Raw genomic sequence first — 11,091 nt, 5'->3', positions numbered from 1 at the left:
GCGGAGTGTACAGAGCAGCTATATATCATCAAAGAGCACATATCACATGTGATTGGAATGTCTCTTATCCAACAGTCACAAGACTGCCCTGTTGGAACAGCAATTGATGGACAAAGCAGGCAGCAGGTCTGCCGTCTCGAACTGAGTGGTCACAGCGTGAACCATGAAATCAAATCCTAGCTTAGGGAGACATGCTTATCCTCAAGGAAATGCCGACATGGGGGGACTGACATCTTTATCTCAAGGGCATTTGTCCTTGTCTTTGGGGCACAGCAACTGCTTAAAGCAGATGTACAATGCATGCTCAACAGCCACGTCAGCCCGAATCAGTCGGATTCCTCAACTACCCCAATACACCCTATTGCTTGCCATTTATTTATCAATGTTATTACAGCTTGTCACTATATATTTGCCATACTATTTATGGGGAGTCTTCCCTAAGCTGCACTCTCCCTGCGGGCGAGGATGCAGGGGGTGTCCGCGATAGCTGGCACCCAGTGCGGTATCAGCACAGAGCGCAGGCATCCTAAGCCACTCGTGAACTAAGTTTCCAGTCCCTCTAGGGCAGGGCCGTCTTCTTCACACGAACGGGAAGCGGAGGCAGGCAGAACCACGCGCTTTGTCAATAAACGCTCCCGAGCGCTCTCTCCGCGGGACCGCGGCCGGCAGGACCGGGGTCTGCAGACGTCTCAGGACCGCCCGCCGCACCCCCAGTCCACAGGGGAGGCACGTTTGTGGCGCGAAGACCCGCGGACGCACTCGCGCAGCACTGGCTTCCGCAGAACTCTGACGGAGGGGCGCTGGCATCCAAGTCTCTGATCCTTTTCATCGCTTCGGCGGGAAGTCAGCTTCCCCGGGCTCAGGCCGCCTTCTTTAGACGTCCTAGCTTCGCGGGAAGCCGAGGGTGCTTTTCTTTGGCCCAGACCTCTCGCCCTGATCCCGGCCCGGCCGCCTAGCTCCCGTCTCGAACCTCAGAAGCCGGCAGAAAAACTCCCACGAACCGCGCCGGAAAAGAGACGCCCAGGGCGGAACAGCGTAACCGACGGACTGGTCCCCCGGAGCCTCTTCCTGGGACTCTCTAGGCTTCCACCCTTTCTTAGCGGTTCTTCCGGTTTCTCTCCTTACACTGTTCCCGCCTCTTCCCTTCTGCCGCCGGGATTTGACGGGTTCTCGCGATACCTTGGCCTCTTCCCAGGCCGGCGCTCACCAAGGTAGGTCTGGGGCCTCCCGTCTGCCAGCACTTTTCTGCCGACTTTGAGGAAAACGCGCTTCGGAGTCAGCCCTGGAGCGGCGGGCACTGCTCAGCGGGCGGGGATACGGCCGATTATCCGGCCTGTGATCCCCGATGGCTTCTGCGGGGTGGGCCGGGAGGGGGGTCGGGGCCGGCCCGGGGGCGCGGAGACCCGCTCAGCGTGGAGCGCCCTGTGCTTGCAGGAGAAGGCCATGTTCAGTTCGAGCGCGAAGATCGTGAAGCCCAATGGCGAGAAGCCGGACGAGTTCGAGTCCGGCATTTCCCAGGTGAGGGCCGGGGCAGCGCCGGGCCCCCGTCGCCTGTCCCTCGGTCGCGTGTTCCGGGCGGGGGGCGGCGGCGTGTGTGGGGGCCCGGGGTGCCCGCACGTGGGTGCCCGCGAGGCTCGGGGCGGGCGCTGACGTCGGCCCTGCTCCCTCTGCTGCAGGCGCTCCTGGAGCTGGAGATGAACTCGGACCTCAAGGCCCAGCTGCGGGAGCTGAACATCACGGCAGCCAAGGTAAACTGAGTCCCGGTCGGGCCGGGCCGGCCGGGAGCGGCGTGAGCGCGGCGGAGCCCTCAGCCCGGCTCCTTAGCGACCTCCGAGGCCCTGGGGCCGTGGCCGGGCGGAGGCGCGGGGCGCGGGGTCTCCGGGATGGAGCCGGGGGAGGAGGGGGTCAAGCCCCAGGTGGCTCCGCAGGGGCTGCCAGTCTGTGTCCCTTTTTGTCCCTGGAACAAGAAAAGGTGGCAGAGGTGAAATTCTCCCAGGCTTGCTTTTGCCACTAACTTGCAAAAAATTTGCATAAAAAACTCACGCTCCAGGTTAGACTTTTCTTTTGATTTGACTGCAGCGTTTTCTTTCGTAGTAGTTGTCCTGATTCGATGTCTGCTTAGTGTGCAGGTTATTGGGAGTTAATTCTTTAAATTCGTGTGTTTAATTTAGAAGTTACAGCGTATTTGTATAGCACTAGGGTTTGCGAAGAGGCCCGTGCGTAGGAGAGCCAACCTCATTTTTGGTTGCAAACAACTTAAATTTGCTTGCCGTCGTTGTAAAATGTTACCCACCTGTGCCTGGTTTTCAACACGTTCACAAGCTGAAAGTTGTGTGTCAGATTTGTGGGGCGGGAGAAGGACGCACAGTGGAGTTGTACGCGGCAATGAGGGATGAGCTGGAAGATGCTGTAGGATCGCTCTGGGATTCAGGTGTCACAGTTACGAGTGTTCACGTGGAATCTTGTCAGTTACTGTTGTACTTGCGTGGGAAGAATGGGGATTGTGAAATTAAAATAGTGTGGTTTTCTCTTTTTCCTTTAGGAAATTGAAGTTGGCGGTGGTCGGAAAGCTATCATCATCTTTGTTCCTGTTCCTCAACTGAAGTCTTTCCAGAAAATCCAAGTCCGGCTAGTACGTGAATTGGAGAAAAAGTTCAGTGGGAAGCACGTTGTCTTTATTGCTCAGGTAGCTGTCGTGCTGTTAAATGTTTGTTTTGTGAGTTTTGTTAAAGTCACTGTGTTTAGACTTTGTGTGGTAGGCAGGATAATTAAAATAACCCCTTTGTGAACACCAGGAAACTTCTGGGGGGGTGGGGTGCCGACAAGGTTGTGCTTCAGTGGGCTGAACAGTGCAGTTGCTGTTAATACTGAAATGGTTTTCTGTGTCGACAATGCAATAAATGTAGCTGAGTGCTTACACAAACTAAGGTGTGTGGCTGGCCTGAGCCGTGATTTTTCTGTGGGACAGAATTGCCTGTCTGAGGTTCATACTGGTTAGGTTAGTCAAATGTAGACTTTGGGAGGAAAAGAGATGCTAAAGAATAGTTTTTAGGAAAAGGAGAAAATAGTCAAGAAAGGTTTTTTTTTTAAAGTTCAGGTGCCTTGGTGCAAACAGAAGTCTGGGAATTAAGTGCCAGACTGATGAGGACTAAAAGGAACGGTATTCTGTCTCAGTAAGCACATTAGTATCTGGTGGGTAGTGGGCCTGCCTAGATGTGGAAAGGTGTGTAATATTTGGGAGATCAGGCAAATCTTGAAGCAACTGGCTTCTTGCAATAACATTTTAATGCAAGCTGTGGGTTCTGAATGAATTACTGAGAAATCAGGAAGTACTTCATTGAATTTCTCTGTGGGTTGTTTGATGTTCCTGGTTAGGCTTTTCAGACTTTGAATTTATTCCCTTACTACGTCTGTCTGCTTTTACAGCAGTGTGACTGTTCTTTGCTTTCTGCCAACTTAAGGTCCTTTTTTAAAAAGTTTTGTTGCATGATGCTTTTTACCTTACAGAGGAGAATTCTGCCTAAGCCAACTCGAAAAAGCCGTACAAAAAATAAGCAAAAGCGTCCCAGGAGGTGAGTATTCAGCATCAGAAATGTGTGCACCATGCTCAGTAACCACTCTTGACTTGTGTGGGTTGTTTATGGTAAGAGTTGCAGGAGGTGTCTAACACAGATACCGCTCGTTTAGGAAAGCCGTTCACATGGGCATTTGTATAGTAACTTTTGGTTTTCTCTCTAGTTAGATGTAAAGTGTTTTAAAATTCATTCTGAAGGTGAGAATTACGTGTATTCACATAGATGTTGTAATAGGTCACTGCTGTCACAGAAGATGAGACTCTTGGCTCCGGTTCTTGGGGCGAAGGAGAGGAGGGGGAGGAAGCTTGGTTCAGTGCTGCGGGATGAAGCGTGCCATGCAGTGGGGTGGGCGGGATGTGTCGTCCTCACTGTTTGCTGTGAATTAGGGTTAAAAAATGGGGCAGATTTTCTGTTGCTGATGTCACAGGTGCGGAGTGTCGTTGCGGGTAGGTGCCGATGGACGCTGGATGCTATTGTGTGAGCTTGATTCACTCACAGCCTGTGGGTGAGAACTCAGATGTTGCTGGTTCTAGGCCTTCGGGTGTTTTGTGCAAGTCTGGTTTCACAGACTTGGATTATTGGATCCCTGCAGACCCTGCCCTAGGGACCGGTTTGAGAAAAAATGTTCTAGTATCACCAAGTGGCACATAGGCAACAACCTTATGAAGTGTGTAATTTGTAGCATTATCCCTCAATGCATGAGGAAGCTGACCCAGAGCTTGGAGAACTTGCTCAAACAGCCGCTGATAGTATTGCTGGGATTTAAAAAGCTCAGTCTTGTTTCTGAAACCATTAGAAATAGGAAGTGATGGGACGCCCTTATTGTGGGCAGATCTTGTCATCTCACTGGTGGGTAGGAAGGAAGGGAGCAGAGGCTGAGGCTGCGAAGGCCGGTGCCCTGTTTTCTGGAACTGGAGTGACACAGGCTCAGCACCTGCAGCTTGTTTTATGGGCAGTGGGAGTACCATAAGAATTCAGAGATTTTTTTATATTCTAGGTAATTTGTAGGAGGTTAAGTACAGGAGATAATGAAGAACACTTAGTTTGTTAATCATGATACTTTAAAAAGTGTCTTGGTAATCTCATTTCTGAAAACCTGCACTGGCACTAGAGTATAAAAATAGGTCCTTTGCTTTGCACCCAACTATGGGACTCACTCCCAAATTTATAGCCTTAATTCTCCCTCTTCCCAAACCTGCATTTCCCACGCTTTCTCAGGTACTGACGCCCCTGCTCCTAGTGCCCTGGCGTGGACATGTGGGGCCTTCCATTCCCCCTCGCGCGGAGATCTGGGGTGCGGGCCTAGTGGTTCTGCACTGTCCAGTCTGGTTTCCTGCCTTCAGGTTTGTTTTCCTTCAGTAGTTACTCTTTCTCCTACAGGCTGAATGCTGAGATTGACGTTTTCTTTGGCTTCTAATCTGTAGCAGGGTTTCAATTATTTTTCTTGTGAAGCAGTTCAGTCCCTGTGGTTTATGATTAGTAAAGCTACATTTCCATTGCTCCCGCTTTTGAAAGACTGTAGACAATGTTGGAATGTGAGAGATGAGTCTAGGACTAGCTTTGATTCTATTCTAGTTTCTCTTTTATTTATTTTTTTTTGTTTTGTTTTGTTTTTGTTTTTTTTTTTTTTTGGAGGAAGATTAGCCCTCAGCTAACTACTGCCAGTCCTCCTCTTTTTGCTGAGGAAGCCTGGCTCTGAGCTAACATCCGTGCCCATCTTCCTCTAGTTTATACGTGGGATGCCTACCACAGCATGGCTGCCAAGCAGTGCCATGTCCGCACCCGGGATCCGAACCAGCGAACCCCGGGCCGCCGAGAAGCGGAACGTGCGAACTTAACCGCTGCGCCACCGGGCCGGCCCCCTAGTTTGTGTTTTAAAGGAAAAATTGAACAAAGTTCTGTATTTGTTGTCTTAGTACTGTGAGAATAGATGCTTGGTTAATGGGTACCAGTGGTCAGTTGGGCTGTCTGTCTGGTTTGCTATCTGACAGGTGATGAAGGCTTTAGGAAGTGGGTTTTCCTCGAGCTTGCTCTCTGGCCGTGGGACAGTAAACCGTGGCAGTCATTTGAGAGCCCCGAGGAAACGTTTATTGTGTGTATGGGAACTGCCAGATAGGAATACACATGAGTGGAATGCAGTGTCTGACCTGCTGAGGGGTGAATGAGGCGTAGATAGACGTGTTCGGATATCAAGGTAGCTCCGTAAACCCTGGAAATAAGAACTGTCTCCTCGTCCGCTCATTCCTGACCCCTCGTGGTGCATAGCAGGTGCCCTACAGTTGGGAATTAATTGGACCTTCTTGTCGTTGGCAGCCAGATGGGTTGTGAACTTGAAGTGATATTTAGGAGAGGAGCAAGAGTCCATTTGCAGTTTGTGTGATGGAATGAGTTGAAAATGGGGGACCCTCCTAGGAGGGGCCACTGTCGTAGAGCTGGTGGTAGGACGGGATCTTTCAGGATGGAATATTGGCTCATTCGATCGTAGAGAACAAGGAGTTTTGGTATTTTGGAGGCCAAGGAGAGCTCTTGAAGGATCTTTAGGAGGTAAACTATGTGATCACATCAGTAGTTTAGATTAATTTGACAGCATTGGAGGGGATGGTTTTGGAGATGAGCAAGACTAGTCAAGAGGTTGCTGCAGGGGCCGGCCCTGAGGCCTAGTGGTTAAGTTCGCTCGCTTGGCTTCGGCGGCCCAGGGTTTCGCTGGTTCAGATCCTGGGCGCGGACATGGCACTGCTCATCAGGCTATGCTGAGGTGGCATCCCATGTGCCACAACTAGAAGGACCCACAACTAAAATATACAACTGTGTACCGGGGGGATTTGGGGAGGAAAAAAACAGCAGAAAAAAAGATTGGCAACAGTTGTTAGCTCAGGTGCCAATCTTTAAAAAAAAAAAGCTTACTACAGTGATTTAGTTGACGAATCATACAAGTAAAGACAAACCTAAAGATACATATAAAAATAAAAGTCCTCATCACTCCCTCCTTCCCTGGAGATAATCACTCATAATGGCTTCGTGTATGTGTGGTTTGTAAGGACCACCTTTAAAATACATGAGGTTTTTGAGATAAATTAATGGGGTGTTACCTGGTTCTGGTTTGGCAACAGCTCTGGTGTGATAGGAACGTAAGTAGCCTGTTTGAACTTCAGCTAGTGTTAATTTGATTTCAGGAACCTGGAATTTATCATTTATGCTTTTGACTACAAGAGGGCAGGCGGTCGTGGGTTTCTCACTTTTGTCACTATGTTCTTTAAGCCGTACTCTCACAGCTGTGCATGATGCGATCCTGGAGGACTTGGTTTTCCCAAGTGAAATTGTGGGCAAGAGGATCCGCGTGAAACTGGATGGCAGCCGGCTCATAAAGGTCCATCTGGATAAAGCACAGCAGAACAATGTGGAACACAAGGTACTGGTTAGCTCTATCGTGGAAGGGCCCAGACACAGAGGAGGATAGAATGCAGCATGATGTGCTCTATGTACCACCAGAGCAATCATTGCAAACTCACAGCCAGCTTTTTTTCATCTCTATCTTGGCCGGTTTTAAATTGGGGGATTTTTAAAAATTGGAATTCTCTACCTTTTGGGTTAGGGAAAACAGAAGCAGAGTAGTTGCACGGTTTGACTTCTGTTAAGGCTGTGTACTCTTTAGGGGCAGGGTGGTGGTGCTGATAGAATCTGGGAGAACTGTCGCTTTCCTTCATCCGGGTAAAGCGTAACTATGGACGACCCCTGGGGGCCCCCAGGGGCTCCACCCGTGGGGCCCAGAGGAGCGCAGCTCAGGTGCAGTGCTGTAGCGTCCTGACCCACGACGTTGGAGATGAGCTGTCTCAGTCTTGGGACTGCGGAGGACATGTCCTGTATATTCCTTGTCTTGTCAGTACCTGCTTGCTGAGGAGAAAAAACATGTAGGGCACAGTTGCAAAATCATTAGGCTTTAAGGTGAATATGTGTATTTAAAAGTTTGGTGATGAATTTTTTTTTTTTCTTTTAGGTTGAAACTTTTTCTGGTGTTTATAAGAAGCTCACGGGCAAGGATGTTAATTTTGAATTCCCAGAGTTTCAGTTGTAAACAAAAATGACTAAATAAAATACATTCACAGTATTCTGTCTTCGGCCTGTTTTTCGGAATTTCAGACATGGATGCATAGCTCTACGTTCTAAGTAGCTTCCTGCACAGGCTGGAAGATTCTGAATAGAGGGTTCCTGAAATTTGTGCCAGAAAGTGAGATGCGTTTGAGGGTATACTTGTATACAGTTATGTTGTAATAGTTGTAATCGTGTGGAATTACCAAGAATGGCCAAATATTGGCACTTTTCACGTGGTCCAACCTAAAAATACACACGTGTCAGCGATGTGGATAAAGGAGTAACTTAAGCCTTTGTCTCAGCTCCCAGCACAGTGCCGTAACCTGGCAGGAACCCTGTGTCTTCTGGGAAGCCGCGCTTAGAAGTAGTTCAGGTGAGAGGAGGAGGACAGGTTTCAGAAGGACCTGAGAATAGGCCAAGGAGAGTTCCTTGAGAGAAAGTTTTTTTCCAAGAGCAAAATCTGATGAGAAAGTAGTGTTTTATTCATTGAATTTGTTCTACTGTGATAAAGAACATAGAAAATTTACCGTCTTACTTGTTTTTAAGTGTACAGTTCAGTAAGTAGCCTAAAGTATACTTAAGGTTGTGGAACTTACCTCCAGAACTTTTCGTCTTGTAGAACTGAAACTATGCCCATTAAACAACTCCCTTTTTCCCTTCCCCCCGGAATCATTGAGTTTGCATACGTAATTTTGTGTTAGGCCTTAAGTGGACTTTGGAAGGTCAGGTGTCAGAGTATGATTAGGTAGATTTTGCTAGACTAAGTGGAGTGTAAACTTGGGGTGGGTAGCCTGTGAAGGCTTTGCGATGAGAAGGGAAGCGAGGCCCTGGAGCGGCAGTAGGTGGCCACTGCAGAGTGGGGCAGAGGTCTTCAGTTTTGTTAGTGCCAAGTGGCTTTCAAGGATTGCTAGACCTTAGGGTTTCCTTGAAGACCTGCTTGCTTGTTTGTATAGGGTGAAGGAACTTTTTTAAGGAAGGCAACCCCAAATAACGTTGTACGTCAATTTAGCCCTGTGTGTAAAGTAGCTTGTTAGTCCCGGTAAGCCTGTGAGGGGAAGCGGTGCTAGTTTCTCATCTTGCAGATGAGACCAGGCCTCGTGAGAGTTGAGCCTGATCTCGGACTCCTGACGCTGTTTGAGAGGCGAAGGTGCGGGCACCCCGGGTGTTTTAAGCCTTCAGTAAGGGCTCTTGATGCTGTCCCTGTTTGGTGGCTGAGGCCTTCGTGGGTGAATGAGGAAGGCCCCCCTCTTAAGCAGTCACCAAAAGCTTTGCTTTTTATCCTTAAAGAAGCCCGTTCGCCCCTTCCTCCGTCCTAGTACCTGTCCCCTACTAGTCCCTGTCAGGTCAAGCTCGGTGGCTCTGAGGTTGGCATGTATGATTTTCTGAGGCCCTGGAGGATGTGCTGCACGCCCACCTCACCCTTCCCCAGCACGAAGCTGGCTGTTTCCTGGGCTTTGCCTGTGGTACCTTTGCAGTAGCCGCCTCTGCCTTAACGATTGTCATCCCCAACAATGTCTAGCGTATATTTGGTCTTCAGAAAATACCAGATGAACGTAACGGAGGAAATTCAGTTTTTGTGGCCATAATCTAGAAACTGATCTGATGAGTTATAGGGAAGATGGGTATTTTTGCTTTATGGAGCATATCCTAAGACTCTAGTATTATGGTGTCACTATTCTGAGCCTGTTTTCTCATCTGTAAAATGAGATTTTATTACTTTAAAACACTAGTGAATTTCTTTTCTTTGTTGACGAAGCTTTGCCCTGAGCTAACGTGCTGCCAGTCTTCCTCTGTGTAGTGAGCTGCTGCCACAGCATGGCCGCTAACAGACAAGTGCCGTAGGTGCATGCCCGTGAACCAGGCCCAGGCCCCCGAAGCAGAGCGCGCTGAACCTAGCCACTAGGCCACTGGGGCTGGCCCCGTACGGAATCTTCAAATAAACTAGCTAAGCAGTGCCAGGGATTTTAAGTGTGTGCTTCATCAAACCGCACTTGTTAGGCCTTTGGGGTCAGCAGCCTGGGGGTGTCGGGGTCTGGAGCTGCTCTCCCAGAGTGGCATCTAGGATGAGCCTGAGGGGTGGGAACGGGAAACGAATTCGCTTTAAATTACAGAAGGTGACGGGAATTAAACAGTATGGAGGAGCTGATGAGCAAATTCAGTCTTGTTTTCAGCTTATAAAGTACTGCTGTTACAGGTACCCGGTTACGGGGTTCTATGGGTTACGTGCAGTGGTTGAATCTTTGAGTAAGATGGGCAGTGGTTGTGAAACTTGCTAGTATTCGCAGGTTCATTGGTCGGTCTATGGGAAATGATTTACAAGCTGCTCTGGAATGTTGGGCATTTTTCTTTTAAACATTATTCTGATTTTGTTGATTTCTCTGTACTGCCAAGTAGCTATCAGTAGTATACCTAGTAAACAGAACAAAAATTTGTCTCCAAGAAAAGAAATTTTAACATGTGAGAAAACAGTTGTTTTTGAAATTAGTTTGCAGTAAGCATATTTAAGATGGCCATTGGGGAGCGTTTCCATTTTAGGTACAAGTAATGTGTCGCTTGTAAGATATCTGCATCCTATAAAACCTTGGATATAGAGTATTCCAGCCCGTTGAAAACTTACAGAGAGTGTCAGTTGACTTTGAATTCATTTGTTAGAAATTTAAATATGTGATACCTTCCAGTTGCTTTACAGCAACAAAGATTACCATAATATCAGGAAAGAGAAAATTTTGGTTGTTTTCAACAAAGGCATTTGCACAATTCGTGAGTAGGAAGTATAGCCAATGATATGCTTCCTTTTGTATCTTTTAAAAGGTCTTAAAAAACCCATTTGTAGTGGAAATCTTGCATCATGTACCCCAAAGCAGAACAGAACAGCGTCGTGAGCTGTGCGCCCGTCATCAGCCTCACCTGTCCGTATTTCTCTAAGTTGTTTTGTCCAGTCCCACTCCTTTCTCAGCTGGAGGTTGTTGAGGCAAATTCTAGACATAGTACTTAGGAGTCTTTTAAAGCTGTGATAATTGTTAACATCCAGTATCAAAATAAACTAAACTTAGAACCAGTTTTTAAGTTGCTATATCACAAACTATTAAACCAAGATTTTAAAAATTGAGTCAATTGCATTCTTTCACTAAAATTAGTATTTTGGTGAACAAAAAGGTTTTGTACCCTTCCTATTTCTATCCATTTAGAATTTCCTGTTTTTATGACAACATCTGTACCCTTTTAGTGTTGTTGTGCATTCTATAATATGTCAATAACTATGCATGTATTGGAGATAACGTGCTCAAAAATTTTACATGAGGTTCACAACAGAATGGTTTGGGGACTCGTGTGCTAAACGATGTTACCACAGTTTTCCTCAGCAAACTTGCTGTCAAAAGAAACTAAAATATAGAATATTTTTGAAAGGGTAGGTCCAAACCTGCAA

General features: G+C 47.7%; 1 protein-coding gene and 1 non-coding gene across 2 annotated transcripts; both read left to right on the top strand.

Moving 5' to 3' along the window:
• Positions 1 to 585: 585 nt before the first annotated feature.
• On the top strand, positions 586 to 7,680 carry RPS7 (ribosomal protein S7). Its single transcript, XM_014866791.3, has 7 exons — positions 586 to 1,211; positions 1,435 to 1,518; positions 1,677 to 1,748; positions 2,543 to 2,686; positions 3,508 to 3,572; positions 6,834 to 6,984; positions 7,570 to 7,680. Exons 2-7 carry the CDS (start codon positions 1,444 to 1,446, stop codon positions 7,645 to 7,647), a joined length of 585 nt encoding a protein of 194 aa, XP_014722277.1. The 5' UTR covers positions 586 to 1,211; positions 1,435 to 1,443; the 3' UTR covers positions 7,648 to 7,680.
• LOC123286776 (small nucleolar RNA SNORA73 family) lies at positions 7,292 to 7,496 on the top strand. Its single transcript, XR_006529579.1, has one exon. It is a non-coding gene; the product is annotated as a small nucleolar RNA SNORA73 family (small nucleolar RNA).
• Positions 7,681 to 11,091: the final 3,411 nt, after the last annotated feature.

The sequence above is a fragment of the Equus asinus genome, chromosome 6, assembly GCF_041296235.1.
Source record: "Equus asinus isolate D_3611 breed Donkey chromosome 6, EquAss-T2T_v2, whole genome shotgun sequence".
Taxonomy (NCBI): domain Eukaryota; kingdom Metazoa; phylum Chordata; class Mammalia; order Perissodactyla; family Equidae; genus Equus; species Equus asinus.
This window is presented reverse-complemented; position numbering and strand designations above follow the sequence as displayed.